This window comes from Gavia stellata, chromosome 15 (assembly GCF_030936135.1).
Source record: "Gavia stellata isolate bGavSte3 chromosome 15, bGavSte3.hap2, whole genome shotgun sequence".
Lineage (NCBI taxonomy): Eukaryota > Metazoa > Chordata > Aves > Gaviiformes > Gaviidae > Gavia > Gavia stellata.
Genome location: NC_082608.1, coordinates 9145532 through 9172676, shown reverse-complemented (window position 1 = coordinate 9172676; position 27145 = coordinate 9145532). Strand labels below are relative to the sequence as shown.

The following is a 27145-nucleotide window of genomic DNA, read 5'->3' as shown; positions in this document are numbered from 1 at the left end:
AACTGGGAGGGCATATCCCTACTATATGAATGCATCTATATGAACATGATCATCATGTTCTGCTATGGATGTTTTATAACAAAACAATCAGCTTAACAGCTCTCTTAAGAGGAACAGCATCAACAGATACAGAGCAACATTCAAGATTTCTGAATAGCATTAATTATATCACCGGGCAAGTAAAGCTGTTAGATTCAGACTTACACATCAGTAGAGCAATGATCTGTTGTCTACTCCATAATTCTTGTTCCCTAGGATCTTACTTGCCTTTTTCAGAAAACATGTAGCACTAAGTTACTGGACACTCCCACCAAGGTCTCATCCACTATCCAATCAAGTAGGGACAATTTTCACAACAGTAGTCACTTGAAGCAGTAAGGCAGTTCAATCAGCTTTAAAACATTACATTCAGTTAAGGTAAAACAGACATTAAGTTTTCAGCAACTGGCATTAACCTACAGACTAGACTAGTTTTCACAGGAGTTGCCACTGGCAATTGCTCTACTGCTCAATTTCCTACAGCTTTGTCATTTAATTGCCACTTGTCTCTAGCACAGACCTAGAATCCAGTAAGATTCTCTACCACTCTCTCAAGATACATCATAAAAGCATTCTGAAATGTGAACACACATTGTCTCAGCATCATTTGGAAAAATACTGGGTTTGAATGATAAAATTCTGCAGTATAAATGCTAGCAGCCTCCCGGCTTGTCCAGGTTAACTATGCCTGGATTTTTCTGTCCCTAAAAAACAGAAGTTCCTTTGCTTTTATCAGGTTCAACATTAGCATTGGGTTCAACAGTGGGCTCTGAAGAGACATGAAACAACAGGTGTTAATAGCAACTTTATTGTTTCACTGGTGCAAAATCATGATACTGAATAAACTTGTGTAATGCATTTTCCCCTAAATTTACAGTAATGAAGGTTATACATATCTATATAGATTGCAATTTCTCTATTTTTATACTATTTGGAACAAAATTATCTTGATAAATATGCCCTGTGCACAGTACTGGCCCTCACTGAATGTCACAGAACCTTAATATGCAAAATATAACTTCTGTTTTTGAACATGGTACTTTAAAACTCTCCAAACATGCATTAATATATTCTAGTTTTTAGGGAAAAATATTACACTTAGTCTTAACTTGCATTAAAAGAAAAGCACAAGCAGAATCTGACATACAAGAATCCCAAAAATCTGATGCTCTGTAAGGATCAGACACAGTTTCAGATGACGGTCACTGCCAGTTTAGAATTCTAGTGCTACAGAAGTAACAGTGAACAGACAGAAGAGAAATCAGAACCGGAAGAGCCCTACCATGTCACATGGATTTCAAAGAAAGTTTCAGCCATGCTAACTGATGAAACCTGTAGTTGCTGGTCCAACCTTTCAAATTTGTTAGAGTACTCAACACAAGTGTCTGAAGTGCCAGACTGAACATGTGAATGTTAACTTGACATTTCTGAAAGGCACAACCTATGAATCTATCTTAAAAAAAACACACAGTATGTAAATGAAAAGAAATGAGTACAGCGTGTATCTTCCTAAAGAACAAGACCTTCATAAATTGGCCCCTCAGATTCTGGTGATTCCCTCCTCAGACGCAAGTGCTCCAGTGTGTTGTGAAAGTGTTTGTTAATTTGTTCTGTTTCTTCAGTAGACTCAAGGTTTGGCAGATCTTCTCTTATCTTCTGTATAAGCTGATTTAAAACCTGAATTGTCACCTACAGGAGAATGTAAACAGAAGTCATCAACAAGACCCGTGTATAAGTGGATAGACATTAAGAGACAAGTCTGTTAAAACTACTGGTATTTGGACAGTTCTTAGAAATATTAAGACTGTATGCAGACAGACATGTTGGAGACTGCCTTCTCTTGCTCCTCATAGGACCATTCTGATTTCAGAGTTTGGTGGAAATTCCCCCATCCAAGCAAATGTGAAGAACTTCTTAAGTCATTAACCTGATAGCTTTGTAACTTTTACCACAGTATTTCTCTCGAGTTTATTCAATACAGGTTTTAAAAGCTTTAAACAAATAAAGCACATAATCAGATTGTCCATGCACTCTAACATAAACTCTTTCTCGTAAAAGTCAGTCAGGACAGTAATACCAGATTTAAAGTTATTCTTAGTGACCAAGGCATTACCTAGGAAAGTACAGCTGCCTATGGTGTTAAGTCCAGCACTACACAGAACACCACAGCACAAAATGCACTGCAGACCACCACTATATCCGGAGACTATTTTTATATCTGCCAAGTGCTTTGAAATTCAAAGTTTTATTTTCATCTCCATCAGATACAGCATCTCCTATAGTAGAGCACTATCTTGGGAAGCCAGTTCAGTTTCTGGAAAGTCAGCAGATCCTTAAAATATCTGTAGACGTTCTCTCAGAACTACAGGGTATCCATTAACATCTGCTCTTGATCAAATGATGACATCAAATGTGATGTCGATCTCTACTTGACCAAGCAGCTTTTTTTCAAACTGGGTAAGTTTACTAGTTATCTGCTAACAGAAAATGTATGAGGTAACTATCTCAGATTTCAGATGCAGAATTTAAGCTGGTACACGAGAAGTTGTATCTATTTCTTGAAATTAAAGCTTACATCAACTATCTGTAGCACACTCAGCAGTGACCTTGAACAGCTGTAAGACTTTTCTTCCCCTTATGCACATATTAAGTTAGGTACCTCTAAAGTTAGAATATTATTACTTTGTCATCTAAGTCCTAGTAAGTTTTGATCTAATAAATATTTCTGGTATCCAAGTCTCTCACAATATTTAAGTTCATAACTAAAAACTGCAAACGTTTGGTGTTCCCCACTCCATGTAAGAAGAATGAAGTTTTATCCACAATTCTACTAGCGCATCAAGAATTGAACACTCTGTTATTGCCAGAACTTGTGCCTCTCCTGAGGGACTACAGAGCAAGTTGAAGAGACATAATTCAGGGTGTAAGTGTGAATGAAGAGCTTAAAGAAATGCTCTTTAAAAAAGAAGCAATAGAGAGAATGCATTTCCACTCACCGCCTCATTTTCCTTTTCATAAAAATAGATGTATCTATTCAGAATTTCTATGAAAAGTTGGACTTGCAGAGAAGGGTCCATGCACTGATTTGCTATCTTCAGAGCCTTCTTTAGGCATTCCATCACTCTTTTTCCTCCATGAAGCTAGAAGGAAAAAACAAAAGTTACAAGAAATAAAAGAACCTTGGGGAGCTCCAGTATCTCTTCCCTTGGCACATATACGGCATTTCCTGGTAGTCTACCACAGAAAGACAGAACTATACAAACTGTGCAGAACGAGCTGTCACTGAAAGCTTACCTTGCCTGACTGCCACCAATTTTAAGTTTAAATCAGGCAATAACATGAACAGTTGTTGAAAGCCTTCAATTATGAGATCAATGAACTAAATTTTGTAATATGTACACTAATGCATACTTTGAGAAACAGATTTCCAACACTGCTCTTTATAATTACAACAGCTTACGTGACCAGCCCTGAAGAACACACAATTATTTATTTTACCTTAAACTTCAACAACTTGTATCTTTAATTTGGAAGTTCAGTAGTTCATGTGCAAACACAGGTACTATAATAGACATACGCAAAATGCAGGCTGTACTTTGACAGCCAGTCTTAAACTAGTTGACACTCAAAAGCTTGCTTGGTACTTCCACCCTTAAATTTTGAGTTTTCTCCTTTTTGTATTTATGCAGCTTACACTGCAGTGAGATTTAGAAGCTTCATATAGTAGAATACATTCCAACCAAATCTACATCACTAAGCGATATATCTACTTTAGAAGTAAGTGCCTTCAGAAGAAAGGCAGAACTATGTTACTGAGGTAGGATGTGTTAACGCTGCTGTCACTTCATTCTTACTTCCTCTCCATTCTTGTCAGTATTTCGGCCAGACCAAAACAGATGGGCACAAGTGCTCACAGCCCGGCATTGGTCTGGCTTCTTAAGGAGCTTAGAGGCTGCCAGCGCACACTGAGTCCTCAAAGGCTCATGGTTCTCCTCACTGAAGCACTTCATCCTCTCAAATGTCCCAATTATCAAGGTGATTGCAGCCAGCTGTGCTTTTGAATCACTGATTTCATCTTCATATAGAGAGAAGGCCTAGTCAAGGGAGAAAGCAAGACTCTTAATCACTGCTTTAGAACACATCAGAAAAAACCCAAATCACACCTGCTAGTGACATGGCAGTGAAGTGTCCAGTTTTACATTTTTTAAAAGCTTCAGGCAGGAAAAAAGATCTTTCATTAGAAGTGTCAAAAACAAGTTAAATCCACAGACTGGAAAAAAAGCCTTGCAAGAAATACTTAAGTGGTCATAATAAACAAATGTGATCTGACATAATCTGAAGATTGATTTTTTCCCCTCATTTCAAGCATCTGTTCAAATACAGAACTTCAGTAGCAGAAATAGTCCCTGAAGAGAATGTAGTTCTTTGAAAACACACAAAACAGTAGAGAAGTTGAGTGGTAAGTCAGTGACCACACAGTGGGCAAGAAAAGCATTTGCACTGCTGCTATGTGGATAAAGAGCCTCAAGAGAACACACAAGAGTAAAAATCTTGAACCGTATCTCTAATAGAAGGTACATAATTTTCATGCTGATCTCATCTTCAGAATTGTGCTACAATGGCAACTGATACAAGACAGTGAGGAAAGGCTGAGGTTATCAGCAACTCAATTTAAGAACGTGCACTAGTAGCAGTATTAGAGGAAAGATTAGGACAAAGCTTGCAACATGGATAACTTTAAATACATTGGTTCTTTATCTGATGGGGAAGATGGGAAGGTTTTTGCAACAAGTAAGGCTTAAGACCAAGTAACAGGTTTAAGTGGATTTTCAGAGTAGCTCATAATAGGTTTCAATACAAGGTTTTTAATTAGCAAAGCCCAGCATGGCAGTTGTGAACACTGCAAATTTTAGAGAACTTCTAAAGAGTGCTTGTGGTCAGGGTAACACTAGCTAGATGACAGGAGCTGGGAGACAGTCTTAGAAGCAGTGAAGGAACATTTTATGTTGAGAAAGCTACACTCCTCCAGTGAACCAACTATGTGAGTAGGAGGCAGCACTACAACATACCACATGTTGTGAAACTGAGTATTGAAATCGGTAGCAATGGAGCCTAATTCCACAGCAGCCTGGGAAGCAAGAATGAAGATGAGGAGTTTCAATCACACTAGATAGTCCAATGTTCAGGAAACCTACCCAAGCCAAATTTAAGGTAGCACAGGACAGTGACTGTAATAGTTGGACACTCACCTGGGACATGAATTCATAGGCCACAGTTTCATGATTCTCAAAGCCAATCTCTCCTGCAGCCAGTGCCCCTTGTAGGAAGAGACGGAGAGGCAGCTCTGCCAGTTCTGCTTTGATCAGAGCACTGATGGTCTGATGAGCAAACGAGAAGATCTTCTGGCACTTCTTTTCCCATTTATCATCCTAGAGAAGTGAAACAAGTTAAAGCATGAACAAGACTTGCTACAAGGAAAAGAGCATCTAAATTGTACTAAGATCTGTTAAGTGTTCCAGTCTGCTGTCTTCTGCATGCCACTCCAGCCACTTATTTACTGAAGCAGTAGTGAGTGCCCTAGCAGTACTGTGTTGACCTCAGTGGGTCTTCACAAAGTATTTCTTCCATTTACAAAAATTTTACACCTATTTTTCCTGCCAGCTCATAGAAACCTTCCTCATAAGTCTATGGTGAATTGCAGTTACCACAACTATGCTTAGAACATAACTGAGCAAAAGCCTAATTAGCTAAGTGGAGAAAAATTCTATTCAGTCTGGAGCATCAATCAGACATGGAAGAGAATTCATTTTGAGGAGTGTTTTAACAAACAGCATTTTAACTTATTTCCCCACAATAAGGGAAAAATGCATATTTAAGCTAACTATCTCAGTCAGAAAGCATTAAAGGGCCAGAATGGATCAGTGATTGTTTTAGTATACACTTTTGCAACTACCATATAAGTTAACCTACAAAGAAGCACTTGCTTTTAGAAACATTAAAATAGTATAGCTACAGATTTAGAAGGTGATGAATTTCAACATACAGATTTAAATCAGTTTCATACCATCACTTGCAGTGTCGTCGTTCTCTGGTCTCCATGTAAAACACACATAATCAGTCACCTTCATGAAAAAACACAACTAGCCAATTTTGCTTCACCATTCCTCAAGTGCTGAGGTTATTTAATAGGAATTGATAAAAATCCTCCTTAAATTAGAAAGCATTCACACCTCAAGTAAAAAATCTGCTTCGAGCAAAAAAAAAACCAAAAAACCCCTAGCATTCTGTATCAAGTCTTAGCATACTGTAGCCAGACAAAATGCATTTTTAAGAAAGCCAAAAAGAAGCAACTATACAAGAGTAACCTAGAGGTCAACTTACCACTTTGGAGTTCTCTTTGTAGCGAAAAGCAAGCTGGTATGCAGCAAAAACCAGTGGTGGCAGTGTAAAACGAATACGTTGGTTCCCACCCGCACCAAAGTGTTTCCGGGCAGTGTTTAGGATCTAAAACAGAAGCACTGTAAGCTCAGAAAATTCTTGAGAGGTGTGTTATTTGCATCTATAACTTAATCTGCACTCTATAGAACAAGAGCATCAGAAAGACATGGTGTTAGCATCAGATAACTATGTACAAGTTGCTTTACTTGAATTAAATTTGTGCAGTCTCTGCAGCTTTTTGTGGTATCTGCCCAAACTTTCCCTACAGCTGCTTAATAAGTGTTAGACAACATTTGTTGTACTATATTAACTGCAGATACATTTTGGATTGTGCAACAATATGGAAGTTGCCTGAGCTTGCATTTAGTAAAGACATCAGATATATTCTGTCCTCAACTCAATGGAAGCTACAAAAAGGACTAATCTTTCTTACAGTAGCCTGTAAGAAAGTAAAAGAAACCAAGTTTCATGAAACTAAACACATAAGTCAATAAGGCTTCTCATACACTGAGAAAAAGACTATAGTGCCACAGTAGCCACACCTGCAATTTTTGCAATTTTCCCGTTTTTAGTTTTTCATTATGCTCATTAATGACCGCCTCTTTTATTGCCTTTCTGAGTTTTGAGTACAAGCTGCACACAAAACATGAACGTGATACTTTTCTGCCTATTACCCTTGTTCTTAACCTGTGGAGAGGGACTAAGGAGCTCTACTTGTTTGTACTGTTAGCTTCTCCCCTTCCCCTTATTTTGGGATTATTTCTATCTACTGATATAGTTAGTCATGTGTTCTCATAACGAGAATTCTCAGGAATAGCAAGAACTCCAGGTATCAGAAGAGAACTTAATCAATCTGTTCCAAGCAAGCTAAACATTTGTTGTTTGTAATAACCTGACTCCCTTTCAAAAAGGACAAAACTCAGACACATCATATTTTACACTAAAACTTCTGAAGACAAATTTCAGAAAACATCTACTAGAGATCAGAGTTAAAAAGCGGGGGTTTTAAGCGTCAGAACAAAGATGTCCAGTTACTACAGCCAGGTATTACCTTGCTTTCTGGTCATAGCAGTCCCATTACCGCCTTGAAACAAGCACTAGAAGTGAAGCTCAGTGTCCAACTCTACATATATTTTTAGATTACACATAGAATTCATGTAAATAACATGAATAAATAGAAATCTGTCATCATCTTTTCTAAACTGTATCAGCCACTTTGGCTTGTAATGCACTAAGGTGTTTGAATTTGCATTTCAGATCTCTTCCATACAGAACACGTAATTTAAAGTGAGATACTGTGGAGAGAGCTGTGAAAAATCTCATCATCTCAGATATTTCCCTACTGTTCCTGTAACGTAAGAAAATTTGATACAAGCATTTGTGATGCTCATCAAGAAGCTATTAAGCATTTTTACTAAAAGGTGTAAAGTAGCTTCAATCCAAAAGGTAATTTGACAAGTCCTATGATGGCATTTAAAGGTGGTCAATCTGATTAAAGCTAAGCATTGCTAGAGAAAAATGACAGCCTGACATTCAGAAGCTTTGCAAAAACAGCTTCAACATCTCTAGCTGTGAAAGCTCTTTTGGGGTAAAAGATACATCAACTCACTTAGTGCCAGCATCCCTTTGAGGGAAGCTTTGTTCTCTATTAGCAAAAAAAACCCCAAACAACCACATAGTTATCTTGGCTTTTCCTATATGAATATGGTACTTGCTAGCTGTAATCAACCCATACAGTTCTTGAAATGAATGAAGACCTGGTTGACCCTCCTGCCTTACTCCAGCAATACTCAGAAATAATGCCGTCATTGAAGAGTAGGTCCTGAAACACAACTGTCTCCTCCAATCCTTGTACAGGCCTTAAAGCTATGCTTCTCCCCATTACAGAAGTTGCAGCACAGCTTTACATTTCCAGCAAGAAATTTTTTTACAATATTTTAAACCCAATCTAAATGAGTGCCAGTAGTGTTATGCATAGCCTCTGCTGGATTATGTTGGTCTATTCTCACTGCTTATACAGTATAATACTGCTGCAACTTTAAGACAGAGTCAGCTAATTGTATTTCAGGCACACTAACTGTAACTTCACAGCAGTCCCTACTCTGGCCTGAACTCTGACTAGAGCTAACTCTAGCTGCTTCAATCTGTAACAGCATCCAACTTTAGCACAATTTCTGCCAGCTTCTCCAAGGGATTTTGCTTAGACAGAATATCCCCATCCCTCTGCCCCAACACACACTTGTCAATGCAGGGAGATCATTTAAACTGGAAATAAACTAAAGCCAGAAATAGCAGATCAACAGAGAGCTACATAAAGCTTTGATGGATCAACTCAAACTGTCTGAGTAACATAATGCATAAGTTTCAAGGCCATATCAAATCTGCTCTTAAGGATGGACCAAGCAGAGAGGAAAAACACTTGTAACCTCTACGCAGCAGTATACTACATGCTATATGAAGACCATATACTTATACTAATTAAAATCCCTGAGGCCAAACATATTAGCTGTATTTTCTGAGTTTTGTTGTGTATTTTGATACCAAGAGAATGCAAATGGCACAGTGCTCCAAATTTCACTTGCTGCTTTTTAGATAGGTGGTCATATGAAGTCGTCAGAATGTTAATTAAGAGCTACCACAAACTAACATAGTTGCATCCAAACCACCACCTGATGGCATGAAAAGTTTAAATCCATAAATGCTTTTAAGTCCTCACCTTCTTTTTCCAAATAAACAACATTCCATACAACCATTAAAGGTATCATACATATTGTTTTCTACTGAGTTTGTAGTGCCAGAGCAGTGATAACCCAGCTCCCAGGTACACTAAATTCTTGTATAGTACATAATACAAGAACTGACAGTTCAGAGAGCACAAGCTCCGATTGCCATACCAGATACTGTTGGTCAGGGTCATCTGAACGCAAAAGATGAATAAATCTTCCCACAAGACTCTGCTCATCAGCAAAGTCCTCAGGGTCAGGATCTTCAGCAGGCTGATCTGGCTGATCCTGTATCAGCGTGGATACCAAATTCATGATAGCATCAACCTGTTAAAGGCAATATAAGGTCTGTTTAAACCAGAGTAGTCTATAAGCATAAGATGACAGCAACTGGGAACATCTTTACAGCCATTCATAGTGCTGACAAAGCACTAGTAAAGTCTATTAGTTGGTGATGCTTTAGGACATATTTGCCTTACTCCCTGAAGAAGGGTTCCTCTTAGCACAAGCGGGACAGCACAGCAGTACAGAGGAAATTCAGATTCCGGAAGTACTATCCAGCCTTCTTTAGGTAAAAGGCCCAGTTTTAAGGGGATTTGGGGTCTTTGTCCAAACCTAACAGAAGTAGTCTCTAGGATAAGGTTAGGCAAGATGTGCAAAGACAGATGTTTAAGAACATGGATGGAAGAATTATCAAGTAGGATAAAGCCTGCACTACTAAGATGGGGAGGCAGCGGCATGAAGGCTAGGAAACAAAGCATGCCCTGCATGAAGTCACTTAGTATGTGTTTTCAAGTCTTCAAACAGTAGTTTAAATACCTAGAATTTCAAGTTAACTTATGTCATACCTGTTCTTGGGACACAATTTCTGTGTTATAATCCAATACATTGCTAAGCACGTAACAACTCATGCTCTTCCTGGACTCGTAATCAAAGTATTCAAAGAGTGGGTGAAAATGTTTTAGTTTCAGAACTGTCAGGATATTGTTGTAAGTATCAACAGGGATTTTCAAAAGTCTAGTCAGCTCCTTTGAAACAGCACTGCTTGTTGCAATACTAAAAGAAAATATATGCAAAAACCACAATTAATAAATAGTTCACACATGTAGACAGATTTAAAGTCTGCCTCAATACCAATTCTAATGTATACCATAACATCTAAGCAACTTGCTGCTAGGGAGATAAGAAATAAAGTATCAAAACAAGTCATATCTTGTTCTTTAGGATGTACAGTGGAAACTGCATGTTTTAAGCTGCTGATAGCAGAAGCGGAGACTGTGACTGCAAATTCAGCAAGATACCTCTAGAGTACTGTAAGGGATGAATAGATAATGACCACATACAGCTTGGCATACACATTGTATAGCTGTACAGCTGCACAGTAGGATTTATGCACAGGTGAGCAAGTCCTGGTTACTCAGTAGTTTATCATGATCCTCTATAGCTTGGCCCAAAAGCATGTCTCTCTGCTATCTTGCCAAATGTGGTGAAATGTAGCAGTCAAGATTTTAAAGTATTAATTGCCACTCCAGAGAGAATGCAACAGACAGACACTTACTGTTCCAGATTAAGTTTATTGAATATTTCCACGGTTGTCTCCAACACCTTATCAACATAGTCAACACGGTCCGGGTAGCATTTCATAGCCAAGTTAATGAGAGAAACTTGCAAAGATACCACATCCTCTGAGGGCATGTCCTGGCGAGACTGAAATTTAAGACAGAACTGAGTTGATAAAAACCCACATAACTTTGCAAAAAAACCCCAAAAACTGCATGCATGAATACCCAGCATACCTGTATAACAGTAGCAACCTGCTGTGAAAAGATGTCAAACAGTTTGATATCTGCTGGGATACCAGGTCCATCTTCACGATGTGCAAATAAAGCTAACCTGGTAACAGAAAGGAAAGCAGGTTGGTCAGCATAGTTTTTCCACTTCTCAGATATAGGCCAGAAAAAAGATACTGGCAGAAAAAGCAAGTCCTTTAGGTGTATTTGCAAGCTCTATTACAAGCAAAAAGGTAATAAATGGAAGTCAGAAGCCTTAAGAGCAACTGAGCCTGGTAAATATCAGTCCTGGAAAACAGTGCTGACAGAGATGGCAAGATGAAGAAAGAATCATAGAGTCATTTAGGCTGGAAAAGACCAAGAGCAAGAAGGATGTTTTATAATCCATGTTCCTCAGCTAGCAGCAAGTGTTCTGTTTGTTCCAGCAGGGAAAGAGGCATAGAGTAGGCTGCTGGAAGAGCAGGTATCCTGCATCCATTCAGTGACATTACTGAAGTTAGACATCCAGTAGCATTCTCTGCAAAACAGTCTCCAGAGAAAAAAACAGAAGAAATATGCTGACTTAACTATGCTTTGTCTCCAAAGACAGACCAACATGTTTGGGACTTCCACTGTTTGCAAAGAGAAGAATACTTTTCCACTGTTTGCAAAGAGAAGAATACTTTTTCGGGGGGGGGGGGGGGGGGGGGGGGGGAAGCAAGAGACTGCTATCCAGCAAGCATCCAAAAGATGTTGTAGAGCTATCTCTATCTGTAACAGAAGAAAGTCATGCCAACCACCATTTCTGCAGAAGTCAGATACAAGATAAGAAAAATCACTACAGCAAGGCTCAGCATTGCTGTCTTTGCTTTCTAATTGTTAAGGGATTATTCTATTTTGAATTAGAGAAGGACCTATGAAAATACTTAGGAAAAGGGTTTCTAAACTTTGATTTTAAATGAACTTTGGGTCTGAAACAAAGGCAGGTAAGAAAAGGCTGAAGTGCCAAAAACTTCACTGCCAGGAAAAAAAAGACATTGAACTACTCTTATATTTCATTAGGGTGGTAACAAACAGACTTTCTAAAGCCAGGAACAATCACTGCCTTTTCTCAAAGGCACAATGCAGCTTTTCTTGGCAACAGCTCAGACGGCAAGGCCAGCATGCTACAAAGTATGATCAAGTTGCAGGTAGATGGCAGCGTAATTAAGAGCTATGAATGGTTTAGTAAGGCAAGAAAGATCCCAAAGCAGCAAGACTATTTGCAGAAAGATTCATTTAACAGGAAAGCCCCATGGGAATAGGGACTAAAGCTTCACAAGCTTCCTCAGCAGTCACTGATGTTCAGTTTCAATTATCCCATGCCAGCTGAAATAAAAATGAGAAATGCTAACAGGCACTACCTGTATGGGGCAGATTCACATCTTAACTACACAATACTGAAACACATACCAATTGCTCCTAAAAACTCCAATCCCAACGCAAGAGCAACATCTTCCCTACGTGCACGGATTTCACTCATATCCTCCAACACTTGCAGTAACATTACAATCAAAAGCACAAGTTGCCATACCGCAAAGAAGATAATCATCACACTGCCACCTTTCTACCCTTGTCCTATAGCCAAATAAGGCAGCCCTGGAAGACACTATTAGTGGCCCAACAAGACACAGTAGCAGTAAGTCTAGGAGTGCAGCTGGTTCACTGCTAGTCAGTGGCTTACTGTTTGTTGTTCGTAACAGTAAGAATAGAAAACTTAACTGTGGAGGTAATACCAAAGCTGTTTAAGTCATCTAAGTAGACATGACAGCAAAAGCTCCATGAGGAAAGCCTTCTTGCAAAAGTTACGTTGCTACACACTAATTTAAGAACCTAGCAAAAGATCCTGTGACCTCTGTTGAAACTAGTCTCAAGATAGTCTCAGAAATTAAATTGTTATAGGCAATGCTTCTTGGGATTTTGGGTTTTTGTGGGTTTTTTTTAAAGCTAACAAAATTATGAAAAAAATAATCTCAGCCACGGCAGCAAAGTGTAAGAAACCAATGAATTCCTGTGAACATCTCTGGATGAAGGCAGAGCTGCTTCTCTACCAAATGCACAAATACTGAAAGATACTCCAATAAGACCAAAGTCCTGAACAAATAGACCTGATGTAACCTGGAGAAAACAAACTACAGATTTGTTAAGTAAAAAATTCAAGATCCTAAGTTATACCAGTCGTGCATAATACACATGCTCCATCTCCAGGCATTAGAGAAGATAAAGAAACAAATCCACAACAACCCTACTCATTGCTGAACGCCAGTGGGACTCCAGATCCCTACAGTAACTGAAGTCTATACATTGGTACATGGACCAGATACACAAAGGTACGTATCTTTGTGTGCAAATGCAAGGACAAGGCTTTTTTGAGGCTTCAAAAATCCACATAAACGCACTTCCTTTCCGCCGTAAGAAAGTACAGGTAGTCACTGATAATCTGTTGTTTGCTTTCAGGATACAAATCAAAACTTCAGTTCTGATTTCTCTCCCATATCTGAATTCAGTGCAACCAGTTTTAAGCAGTACCTCCACAGGAAAAACACAGTTTCGGGAAAACAGGCAGGAAGCTAGTGGTAAACTAAGAATTCAAAAGGTAGTTCCATTTCCTACTAGCTCTTTTCTGAAAAGGCACATGTTATGTTCTCTGATCATAACTGCAAGGTAAAGTATCCTTGATATATGATTTAGCCATTAGAATCTTCAAGTTTTCAAGAGGTACCTATGAGCAATAGGGCTGCCAAAGCAGAACACTGCTGCCACTTTAGTTCAGAAACATTAAATTGGTCAATGCTAAATGGGTTGGTTTCTGCTTAATCTGTTTACAAGTTTTAATCAGTCCTTAAAGCAGGTTTCATTGGAAGCCGTAAAAGCAGAATCCAGATAGCAGAAGCTATAGAAATAATATTCTTCACAGCCTTAATTACAGCTGATAGAAAGACACAGAAACAGTGAATTAAGTGCTATCAAAAATTGAAAGCTTTCAAATGCTAGAAGAATTATCATCTGCTTGTGCACAACACAAACTTAATTTTGAGCCAATTTCCACCCCCTTGGTCACTCACCTGTCAATTAAAGCAATAATTATATTTTTCACATTCACATTTTGGTGCAGCTCAGCACAGGCTCTGAGAAATGGGTTCAGGGTTTGAAGGTGAAATTCATCTGGGAAAACCTGAAGTTTTAGATCAATAGTCATCAAGTTATAAACTGAATTTGCCCATTGTTACACAGCAGTAAAATGCAACAGAGTAATTCTAAAGCAGATAGTCACATAGTAAATATGGTCTGGCCTACAAATGCTTTAGGGTTCCCCAAGCAGACCTTGTCTGGGCAAATGCATGAAGGAAGAGATGCAAGACAAATGGGTAACTTGAGGGCCCAGCTACCTATTACAATTCATACTGCAAGCACTGCTGCTCAGATACTTACAAGCTTCTGCAACAGAAGGAGCACAAAATGGATTCATCTCCACTCTGCCCATCTGGTAAAAAATTTGGGACAAGTCACTATGTAAGAGTCCCAGTGATGAAGTTCGCCAGTTTGTGAGGAAGAGGCAAAAGTAGCCTGAATCTGACTAAAAGTATAGGAGTAGCATCCCTGTGTCCCATCACTGCAATTGAATTTAGGCAGCTCACCTGTATGATGCACTCCATGAGGTACTCCTGAGCTAAAGCATCTCTACAGTTTACAACTTGCTCCAATATTCCAGGCAGAACAATCTGGAATAGGAAAAAAAGTCTTGCAGTGATTTCACAATTACTTTCTAAGTTTATATTCACACCTATGCATTTAATCCAAGCACAGCAGTACTTCTAATATTTCTCAGCTTATTTTTTACATAAAGGCTTTCTGATAAGAAGTCCCAGTTTTCAGCAGTTCCATCCATCAGAGAAAAAAAATTTACCAGTCTTCAATATCTGTCCCTTTCATACCTTATACAACCTGCAAGCTTTGATTTAGTAAGTCAGTACTACTAGCTTTGCTGGCACATATCACTACTCAGGCTCTCAGCAGTACCACTCAAAATAGTTTTCAGCAGCTATACGGTAGAACTTACAAGGGACAGACTTCTAAATAATATATTTGCTTGACTATCATTTCATGCAATAACAGTTCTCTTGAATGCTTTGGGAGGCACAGCTTCATTTAACTTGTAAAGTCTATCACAGAATGCTGTATGCATACACATCCCTTAAACCAACTCATTATTCTGTAAGTGAAATGGGAATCAGGAAGGAAAGTTAATATTTCTCATCAACATTACAAACAGGCTTATAGGAAAAACACGAGTCATGTCCTTAGCCTCACAACACATTATACAGCTTCATTAGCATTTAGAACTTTTCCTCAGGTGAAGAGTTCAAGAAGCATCAGGATTATTGAACCTTTAGCATGGCTGTAACACTTCAAGCTGCTCATCTGAAAGTCCAAACTGGTTTCATTTGGAAAAAGTAACAGAAGTCGTAAAGGATGGACAGACATCCCACCTGCTTATATCGCTCCACATTAACACCTTCCAACTGACTGAGGCGAACCAGGTTTGTTCCTACTAGGATTCTCAGTTCCTGCCTTTCTCGCTCCCTTTTCTCTCTGTCCCGACTATGGCCCTGGTGTTGCATTCGCACCCAAAGTTTGTTCATCTCAGCAAAGTTCAGCAGCACAAAATCCATCGAATCGCTGATGTCTCCAGTGGTTTCTTCACTGCAATTGAGAACAGGTTAGGAACAGGAAAAGCTTGTCAGAGGTATTCATCCTTCCATCCACTGGTGAACATCCAATTTTTAAGAAGGCAGGAAGGTGGGGAAGTGTGTGGTGGGATATCTGGGTTCATAAGAAAGGCTCATATCCTCACTTGTGAGAAACCTTAGTTCTGGAAGGGAATTCTTAATAGACAAAACACCTGTCAAGTCTAGAGTTCTAACACATCTACTTCTCTCAAATCTGAACAAAGTAATACAGAAAAATTTAAATAAGTTCTGTTAAAAACAGTAGTTTTTTAAAGTTATAGCCCATCTTTCTTACTCTGCTTGCTCGCCTTCATCTGGTAAGATATTCCTGGTACACTGCAGGAGATAGTTTCTAAGAAAGAGGCCTCTAAGAGGATGCTGTACTCCACGGCACATCTCCACCAGGTCTTTCAAAATATCTTTCCTGGACTGTGGAAATGACTTGACATAGACAACACCTACTGTTATCAGGAGATACCTGCAAAAGGCACAGAATCAAAGAACAAATTGTAAAGTAACAATATCACATTTAAAGGCAACAGTTCCTTTCTTCCATCCTGGCAGTATTACCACAGCACAGAAAGCAATAAAATATCATCTAGGTCCCATAATGTTGGGTATTTAGTCAGCTTTCAACTCCTATTCTCCTCTGCTACAGAGCACAGCAAGTCTGAACAGCCACTTGACCTCATTACGATGCTTTATACATTGAATGTGTAAATGCTTAGTATGCATGAAGTTCTGAATGCTCTCAGACTATCTTGTCTATACTTTTAGCACCCCACTAAGCTGGAAAATACAGCTCTGGCACATATAGATAAGCAATATATTATGGTGAAGCAGTTAAGCCTCTTTCACAGTGTAGTTTAGCAGGATAGGTATTATGCTCTTCGGAAATCCCCAGGCCTGTACTCATTCCTTCAGCATCTCTACATTAAGCAACAGGTAGAAGGAACATGCAAGATACAAAGGACTGGTGCTCCAGTATACTTGGACTCCTCCCTTCCGCTTAAGAGAAAAAACATACAATGCTCAGAACCTTATTTGGTTTAGAGGCCTCAACCCTCTCTGCATTCTTCTCTGCCTCATGCATGGATGGGCACAGAACCTCCATGAAAGCACCAGAAGTGTTCATCAGGGAGAACTAGAGTCTACATCAAGCAGTCAGGAAGACAACTCAAGTGATCATACAGAGGGGTAAAGACTTTATGATAGTCATTAGCCAAACTCCAGAAACGACATGAGGATGCAGCCTGGTGTCTCCAAAGCCTCTTCCTGGCACGAACATAAGGTCAGGAATTAAAAACTGCAGTACCAAGCAAAATCTGAGTCCTAAGTCTGCATATCTAGAAGATCTACTCCAGCCCAATGGTCACATGTTTAAAGATAAGCCTTCCAGCATCAGCTCTAGCATGCTAACACATATCCAAAAAACATACTCGAACATAAAGCTTTTAAGAATTGCTACAGAAATTTTCAGCTTTCTTCTCGCACTTCTTACTCTCCTAAGAGATAGATGGTTACAAAGCATCTTCTGTGTGTGAGGATCTAAGACCTAGATCCTCAGGTACAAGTACATTAACAGGTAACAGAAAAAGTTAGTATATGTGTAGTCAATCTCACTAATCAGAATGGGGTACTTGGTTAATCTTCCACTGACCAGCTCTTTACCCCAAAGCCAACTTTATTCCAAGATCAAAGTCTTGGTCATGTGCAAAACCAACACACTGGCAGGAGGAACTGACCTTCTGCACCTGCACGCTAGCCTAAATCTCAGAAGTCTCATAGCAATCCACTCTTAAGACATGCAGAAATACTATTCACCATTGCAAACTGAATTCTTGCTGTCAAGCAGGAATGCAGAGTCAATCATTAGCTGAACCCAAAGTCTGACCACAATTCACCTGTTTAAAAAACCCAACGCCAACATACACACACTTACAGTCTTGGAATAATATTTCCAGCGTACTGTACTAGCTCATAAAGGTCTGCCACTTTCCTTCCTTTGGCAAATTCATCTGTCAGGTAGACTTCCAAGTAGTGTAGCTCATCAGAAATTGCCATGTCTTTTTCTCATAGTTAAGGATTTTAAGTTAGAATGTCTACAACAGATTTACATAGTACTTTGCTCATTCACACCAATGAGGAAAGATGGTGTACAAAATACAATCATGCCCAAGTAGGTAGTACTTCCGAAACAATAATCACTATTGGGATAAATGTGCAAAATTAACCCCAAGCCTTCAATTGTCATTTTTAGCATATTAGGAAAGGGAAAAAGCCCTAAAATCAAAATAGCAAGCAAATTAATGTGATTGAACACAGTATCTAAACTAAAGGTGTGCTATGTGTCACATAAGAATATCATCCATACTTGGAGAAAGTAGTATTTGAATATATTCACATTCTATTCCCAAGTGTCATGAAAAGGCTCCCCTTCTTCATATACCACAGTATGCACAAGTAAATACATAGAGGCACTGACTTATGGTTAGAAGCTAAGATAATAACGAAGGGCAAAAAAGATTTTGGGGTAGCATACTGCAAGCAAAGTTGTTTTACAGAGCTGATATTTTTATAGAACTAGACTCCTGAAACCTCCCAAAAGAAGATATGAAAGACACTGAAGACCTGCTTTATACCAAAGTGAGAAGATGAACTTACCCAGTGAGCAAATAAGTGTATATTCTCCTCCAATATATCCAGATAACTAAATACTGAGGAGAAAAGTGCTAGTAAATATCTGAGACCTATAATATACCATTGTACCAAAAAAGATGATGAACATTTCATTCCAAATTCAGCACTTCAACTATTTGTTTCCTCTTCAAAGGATACAGAGCTCATAATAGCTCTTCGGAGATAACATAGAAGTCCGCAGCTCACCAAGCATGTTGGAAGCGTGTTTCAGAGCATCCATAAGCTTGTTTTTGTCCTTTAGAGGAAGAAAGGGAGAAGAGTCCATAAGAAATAATACCAGGCAACTGCAGCATTTTAGAAAGCTACACTTTTAGCTTTTCAAAAAAGCATGCAAAGATTAAGTAAATATCAGGAAAGCAATAATTTAATTAAATCAAGTGACTGAGTATCTAGCTTGTACTATGTTGTCCGTCCTAGTTAAGTGGAACATTATACCTGAAGGTGGTAAGAAGACGTATCTGAAGACAAAGCTACAGTAATAAACTGCAATACTAATGGTACAAAAAAGAAAATTTTGCTTGTGCAGAAATCACCCACCACTCAGATTCTACCCAGCAAGCAAAACAGAACAGATTCCCCCCCACCTTAATTCAGCCTGTTGTTTTGCTCAGATCTCATGAAGAAACCTCTAGCAGACAGAGGATACACACTGCCAGCAGACCACTGTTATAATTAGATTCCTCTTCCCCTACTTCTCACCCAAGAACACCACTTTACTGAAAAGCTACAGTTTGTTAGGCTGCATATAACTTACACTTACGATGCCTATAATCACCTGGCATCACACAATACAAGACAAACTTCTAATCTACCACCTATACATACTTGTTCAACCCATCATAAGAAGCAGCACTAAGTTTTGGGGGAGAACTGAAGGAATTGCTAGTGTGATCCACTTTGTATATTGTCACTCAGTCACAGACAGCAGTGAAAAGCTCAGCTGCAGCTACTTCAAAGGTTTCAAAAGCATTCCACAGAGTAGAAAACTGGAAGAGGTGTTACCTTTCTTACTACTGTCATTTGTCTGCAAACAAAGTTAGCTTGGCTAACCACGTGAAAATATATGGGAATATTTAAGTTTTCATTGCAACTTTAAGCAGTTTCTTGAATTAAAAATAGGCTTCTCAACCCCAAGAAAGTTACGCATGATGACATCATCTGCCTGCATTGGCTACAATTTCAAGATAAAGATCTCAGCACAACCCTAGCCAATGGTATTTTCCAGTCACAGAAGAATTCATGCATCAGTCTACAATTAATCACTACAAAATTTATCCTATGCAGCAGGTAATTAATTATTTGCCTCACAGTCTGTGGTTCATACCAAGAAAAGACTACAGGGAAAAAACCAACAGCATGTTGAACATAAATAAGAATAGTTTCTCATCATATAATTCCATATAAAATGAATTTGAGCAATAACCTTCTGATGTCAAATGGCAGGCTTATTTTCAGTTTAGGTTTATTTAAATGTAAGCACATAAATTATAAAGGTGCATCTCTAATTTATCTTGTCAAATACTGGAGTAAAATCAGGAAGACACATTCAAAGAATACTCAAGGCTTGCTCTCATTGAGTAGCTGCCTCATTTATTTACAAAGCCTCTGCCAGAAAGATACATAAAGGGTTAATTTTCCTCACAGCAGTAGAGATTAGTATTGATTTATGTTTTACTCCTAGCAAACAAGAAGCTTCATTGCATTTTAAAGTCACATTCTTACCAAGCATCTCTTCATCTGGAAAGACTGCACCTTCACAGCCTGAATGGCTTCATCCAGGAGTTTTTCCTGTTCATCCTGAGGAGATTGCTGTGTTGTTGGCTGGAAGAAAAAAAAACAGAACTCATTTATTTTTATGAAGCTGTTTATGATTTGATTCAAACCAGGTCCCCGTAGTTTAGAACACAGTGCAAGTTACACTGCAGTGTGACCACTTAAGAGCTGTCAGAAATAGCTGTGTGATATATAAGGGAGAAAGTTCCCAGTACTCTGCAAAAACCTGAGGGCAGGGAAGATAAGTTATGGATAGCCTGTGAGCACCATTGCTTCTTGGAGTGCAAAGCCATGGGGACAGAACAGGGTCAACTTTTCCCTCCTAACATTTAGAGGTCAAGAATCCAGTGCAAATATCTGACAAGAAAAAGCTTCAAGAGAATGCAAAGACATCCCTACGCTGAGAGGAAGCGTTGTTACTTCTTTCCACGGAGCTTCAAAGCGATGCCCAGACCACACACGCTGCAACTGTACAGATGCTTTCCTATACTCACAAGTTCTCAGTTAACTGCTATCTCAGCCATACAACTCTATTAAGGACAAGTTCAGATAAGTAAAGGATAAAGTACAGTCAGTGCTTTCCAGAAGGTAGAAGTGACTTGCAGAAGGCAAGAGAATACTGAAGAGAAGCAGTAACTCTTCATGTCCTGTACTTGTCACAGTGACCCTCTTCCTCTTACCCCTCCTTAAAGAGGCACATTCCAGACCTTCAACTTAAACTTTCAATATCTTTCACCTTTCCAAGGATCATACTGCATTTTCTTATATTAAATCCATTGCTTACAGCCTTAGATTTCCCCCCAACCCAGCTATAACAGGCCTTTTCCTACTGAAGCTGCTCCCTGCCCTCTACCAGATTGATATTAGTTTCTACGAGCATCTTTAAGTTATCCTCTAAGATGTCCAGATTTACTTAAATCAGAACCCCTAATGCTCTCTCCACCTTCAACCAGCCTTCCTCCCAACACCTTACAAGGAAACACCACCATCCACCTATTGTTTAGGCCCAGTCTTCCACATCTCATTAGAGCCTCCCAGCATCTACTAATCTTGCAGTTTGTTTTCAGATGGCCTCTCTGAAATATTGTGTCCCAATTACATCTTCTCTAGTCTCGACAAATACCATGTACACAGTGATTTGCACAGCAGGTTCTCCGAGCCTGCAGCTTCAGTAATTTCTCAACTATTTATACTTGTTCCCCTCATCCACTGCATTCAAAAGGTTCCCTAAATCTCAGTAACAAGCTAGCAGACCATGAACTACATCATCCTAATGTTCTTAAAAACAGTATCTTCAGTACCAACTTGTCCCACACACCCCATGCTTGGAGTCCCCATAAGTATCTTTTGAAGGCAGACTAAAATTGAGGTCTTCATTAAAATAGAGATGTTTTATTTTAACAGCAACCTAAGGTTATAGAGCATTGCAGCCTTGGCACACCCCTGTTTTCTCCCATATTTAATTGGGTTTTGTTCTGCAATTGGAATCTCCCTATTCAGTCGCAGACAGTATCTCCTCCTTCTTCTCCCCACTATCCTTTTCTACATACAGAAATCAGACAGTGCCATGCAATACTGTTCTTGCCTTGATCATGCCCAAATAGGCAGTGAATCTCTGCCCTTAAGGTTTTCAACCAGCCAGCAAGACAAAACCAAGGCTGATCTGACCTAACATTGGTGACAATCCTGCTTCAAGCAGGAGGTTATATGAAATAAAGGTTCCTTCCAACCAACGCTTTATGACTCAGTGTGCCTCAGTAATATTCAAACCATGCACAATAACTATTTAACAAGTCTATTTTATCAACAGAAAAAAACTACCTCTTCTAATTAGAATAACTGCACCTTTTACAAAGTTCTCTCTATATTTAATCACATAAAGTGCAGGTCTTCCAAAAAAGGATTTACACATAAGGCGAAAGTGGTATCCATGGCTAGACGACCCTATTTCCCCAGCAATTCAATAGCTACAAACTCTAGAAAACCTCCAACTGTGAAGCAAGCATGTTCTGCCCACAGAACTTTGCTGTAATTGGTAAGCTTTATTTACTCCATACAGATCATACTCTCAAGGAACAGAAAATAACAGTGTTGGGACTAGTGTGCAACAATCAATATCAAAACATCATGTAACAGACTTGCTGAGTTACGTCTATGCCAGCACATTTGTCACACCCTACAGTCCCCTGAACCCATATTAGTGCTTTAGAGAAGATACATCACTACTGAGCTGAATGCCATATGCTCTAACCACACCAGATATCTCTATATTAAAGCACAGCTAGAAACAGCGGAGTAACATTAACACTAACCACAACTTCCTAAGCCCCCTTCTAATGGGCATTAAGCTTAAACAGCTACCAGTCCTGCTCTTCTATCCCCAGCGGTTGACAGGGCCACGTAGTGCTGGGAGAGCTGTTTAGGCTGTTAAGCATCAAATAAGCTAGAAGACTAGCCCAGCTGATTAATAGTTTACTGTTCACCTAGTTCATCCTACAACCACACAAAACCTTGCAAGTCGGGGTGTGAAAAGAAGGCCTTTGACAGCAGCACCAAAGTAAAGCACTTACTGAAACACACAGTATTTGCTACAGCCCCAAGAAGTGGTTGGCAGAGTGCACCTACATCAGTTTCCTTACTTCTGGTGTGAAAACCACTGCTTAAAGCAAAATGGCTACTACAAGTTTGACTACACTTTAGATGATACAAACAATGATCTCATCAGAAATATCTAATTGAAGGTATACACTTTCTTATGCAACTTTAACCACTGCCTTTTAGCAGCAGTTCGGAAAATAATGGAATTTTGGAGCCTTGCTCTGTCATACCTAGCTTTCCCGTTTATAATGAACCGGAGTCAGCTTTACATCAAATTCTGTCTGCATCAACCGAAGGCAGTGACAGTATTTCCATTTCTGCTCTAAATTTGAGCAGCAGGGCCCCACACTGTACTCAACATTGGGCTGCAATAAATACATGACTGAATTCACCAACAGAAGCATTTCCATGTTACCACTTGAGATTCACTTTTTTCTTCAAGGTCAAGAGTAAAATTACATTCATATCTGTTCTGATTTAAAGACTGAGAAGGTGATTGGTCTAAACAAAGATGTCTTTACTACAAGGGTACTGCACTTCATGTCTAAAGAAAAAACAATCTCCGCATTTTACAGTTGCGCAGGCAGTGAGATAGCCTACCACTGATTGTAACAAGCATACAACCAAAGCAGTCTGAGGTGTTGTTTGTAGCAGCTTCACTTCTACATGAAGAGAAAACATCTTAACAGCAGCACCACTGAACAAGTTCCAAGTCTTTCTTACTTTTCAGTTTTCAAAGTCTGAATATTTAGCAGCTTACCCTTTTCTTTCTACTTCAGCAAGCAAGCTACTTTCAGCTTCAGAACTGTAAAGCATTTCTGCACATAACCTGGTTATTATCAAGGGATACACAAGACCACATCAAGATATGCATATCCTGACACATATGCCTGATGTTTGAGGAAGCTGTAGCAAAAAGCAACTGAACTAAAGAGAACATACAGCAAAAGCCTACCATCGACAGTTAGCAGGGCACACACCAAAACAGAAACCGGTTCTTCTGTCAGATACAATGTGGAATAAAGCTGTTTATTTTCTGTATCTTCCACTTCAACTCAGGAACCTAGTAACACCTGAAAATACCATCTTGTGTTATTTTATCAAAAAAAAAAAATGCAACTGTGCTGTGGAGTCCTATGCCAATCTACAAACAAGAATCTTAAACATAAGCTTTTGAGGTGGAAGATACTTTGACACTGGAGAAAAGCAGCTGTACTCCATAACTAAGGCACAGAACGTCCTGCCTTGTCAACAGCACACACAAGAAGGTATAAACTCCTGCATGAACACAAGATAAGCAATTTATAGCAATGATGCAGCCATTTAGACTTTAGAAATGCCTGAGCCTTACCGCCATTAGATATGCAGCAAATGTTGAGGAAGAAAGGAGAATTGATGTGAACACAGTTTTCTGCTTTACTTGTTCCCTAATCTTTTTTCCTCTGAAGCCACAAGGAAGCAAGTGAGCAGTGGAGAAGGGACAGAGAACTGCCTCTTTCAGCAGCACTATCAGTTTCTGTACATGAGACTATAGCCTCTTTCCAGCTTTGAAGAAAGGACTGTCATAAGTTACCACATGCAAGTCATGGAACTCGCAACACACAGCAGCTGAATTCGGCAGGGGGTGAGGAGACCTGGCTTTTGGTGGGGGTTTTTTGGTGCATGGTTTTCTCTTTCTTTGTGTCAGGGTTTGTTTCTTTGGTTTTTTTTAAATAAAGGCTAATGAACTGTAAAGTTGCCTTGGAAAACAAGAATTTTTTTAAACCCTGAACTAGCTTGGAAGAAGTCTACTGCCTGGCTGACCAGAGTGGGTAATACAAGTTACCCTGCAGATAACAATTAGAAAAGTGTATTATCACAGCAGCAAACATTATTCTGGGCCATACCTATCCTTGTAATAGCAACTATTCTTGAGCATACAAAGTGAATATTATACCTATAGCATATGATTTACTTGTTTTCCAACACTCATCCCCATTGGAAGACTTCATAAGATTCATACTTAGTTCCATACTTGAGACTTAGCTGCACTCTGGAGATGGCTATTATTTTGGGTAGATATGTTGACTAGTCAAGATGCTCGTTCCACTTAAAAATCTGGTAAATTGCAGTACTCAAGAATTACGTAGTATTGAAATACAGCAGAATTCAAGGCAAGCTTGTGGAGCCTATGAAATAGCTTGTATTCTGGCAATATAGGTATTTTAAGCTAGATGGAGAGCATAAATTATACAAAGTAGAAGGTTTTGCTTCTGTTCCATTCTGAAGTGCATTTTCTCCTAATCTCCAAACGATTAAGTACTTCTCTTTAGATAACTGACATGCTAACAGCCTATTCCAGACATGACTTTTCGTTCTGTCCGCTCAGATGCTTGTGTGTAGTACCACAAGGAATGAGATTTACCCAAGGAAGAAGCTTTTCTGCCTCCTCCTAGTTGGATTTCATTAGGACTACCTACCAATCAGTCACCACTGAGACATTTAAAACAACTGCTACCCAAGACAGAAGATGGGTTAGCTCCAGATGCCTGGCAGGACAACTGCCAGCCTACGGATGAAGCCTGGGTGCACACAATGCATTGCTGTAAAAGTGACAGAGCTACCTGGAATTAACAAAAAAATGCATACGCATTTTGTACCATATAGGAAGCATTACTCTGCAATCTGAAGCCAACTCCAGACCTTCTATTATATCTCACATTATAGGAGCTCAAAGATGAACCAGAGAGAAGAAAGTATTTTTCACATGTTTAAACTGGTACTTACTGCCACAGGAAGCCACAAGACATTAACAACAATTAAGGGGCTGACTTTTTATTCATGGGATGATCAAGAACAGCCAGAGTCCTCTTATAATCAGTCTTGTTAAAGGTACTTAAACATTCAGCTTCAAGGTTTAACCCAAACTTGCCGATAGGAAATGGCAGTGGAGCCTAGTTTGGTAGAGGGGACTATCCCATGTTTAACACCTGTAAGTTTACTTTTTCTGAATCACCCGATATCAGTTCCCACAGAAGTGACAGGCAGAGGAAAGTTGTGTCATTCTTGAATTAACGACCACCACAAAGTATTTATGTGGGGGACAGAGACTGCCATCTATATAGATGTAGGATTTCTCATCAGCCAATTAAGTATTTTCCATTCATCTTTCAAGTAACATTACAGGTTTAGCCACCACACACACATCTATAGTATTAAAACTTATACCAACATACACATAACTTTAAAAACAAAGCGTGTCCCAAAAGCCTAGGAACTGTGCAATCCCTGCTTTATAAAGCACTCAGCTTTTGCATCACTGTCTAGATACCATTAGCACTGTTTATACTCCACTGTGACTGTTATATCAAGTGTTGCTTAAAATCTTATTGAATATTAAATACCACAGAAGACACTAATGGGGTAGACTTTTCAGTTTTACTAGGCAACTTGAGTGTCCCCTTATTTTTATAGAAAATTGAAAAGCATTTCTCAATAAGAGCTATTTCCATGCTGAAATTTCAGGTTTGTCTCTCTAACGAACACCAACTTTTGTTCCAAAGCAGCTCTATCGAGCTGGGCCCACCAGTGCAAAACCACCTCTTCTGCAGGAAGAGAAAGGACGTTCACTAGGAAAGTCTGAAACAGCAGTCCTGGAGGGTCAGGAGTAACTGAAGAGCAGACTGCAGCGTGGACAACAAGAGCACACACGCACAGCACTAGAAATGACACAGCCTCGGGTTTATGGCAGGAGCAGCACGCTAAAATACACTGAAACTCTGACCGCGAGTGCAGCAGCGGCTCCCCAATAAACACACCCACCTCCCCTGCGCCCCCACAAGCGGACTGGGTTGATCCCAGTAAAGCAGTGACTTGCACTGACCGGCCGCAGCGGCGGACCGCGGGCAGCGTCCACCACAGCCCGAACCGTTACCACGAACACAACGGGCACAGCCCTCACCTCAGCCCCGCCCGGGCCCGGCCGGGCGGCGGCCTCCGGGCCCGGCTCCGGCCCCCGCCAGGCCCGCCCCCACCGCCGGCCGAGCGCAGCCGCCGGCGGCGCTCCCGAACGGCTGCGGGCAGGAGCCCCCGGGCCCAGGCCGGCCCTGGGCGGCCGAGCCTGCCCCTCGGCCACCGGCGGGCGCGGGCCGGACCCCTCCCACCTGCACACACGGCAGCGGCGAGGCCGGCGCTGGCTGCTGCGGGCCGCACCCCGCCGCACCCCGCGGCCCCAAGCGCCGCGGCCCGGCCCGGCCCGCCCTCCCCCGCCGCCCCTCACCATGGTCGCGCCGCCGCCACAAGCCGCCCCCAACAGCAACACCCAGCAGCGTCGCGGACCGTCATGTGACTGCGCCGC

General features: G+C 40.1%; 1 protein-coding gene across 1 annotated transcript; it reads right to left on the bottom strand.

Moving 5' to 3' along the window:
- Nucleotides 1-844: 844 nt before the first annotated feature.
- Nucleotides 845-27115, bottom strand: VPS35 (VPS35 retromer complex component). The gene is made up of 17 exons (XM_059824719.1): nt 27068-27115; nt 20161-20259; nt 18577-18673; nt 17681-17804; nt 16034-16216; nt 15499-15712; nt 14647-14730; nt 14074-14183; nt 10997-11093; nt 10759-10907; nt 10049-10256; nt 9372-9527; nt 6421-6543; nt 5289-5468; nt 3894-4133; nt 3036-3179; nt 845-1728 (listed from the first exon to the last, which is right to left on the bottom strand). The coding sequence occupies exons 1-17, from the start codon at nt 27068-27070 to the stop codon at nt 1549-1551; spliced, it is 2391 nt and encodes a 796-aa protein (XP_059680702.1). The 5' UTR covers nt 27071-27115; the 3' UTR covers nt 845-1548.
- Nucleotides 27116-27145: the final 30 nt, after the last annotated feature.

What these genes read in the sequence shown, in the direction of transcription:
- VPS35 (XM_059824719.1), bottom strand. An exon ending in GATGAAGGCGAGCAAGCAGA is followed by an intron (nt 15,713 to 16,033) that starts GTAAGAAAGATG and finishes TCTCAATTGCAG; the next exon opens with TGAAGAAACCACTGGAGACA. An exon ending in AAATTGTGTCCCAAGAACAG is followed by an intron (nt 9,528 to 10,048) that starts GTATGACATAAG and finishes TGCCTTTAACAG; the next exon opens with GTTGATGCTATCATGAATTT.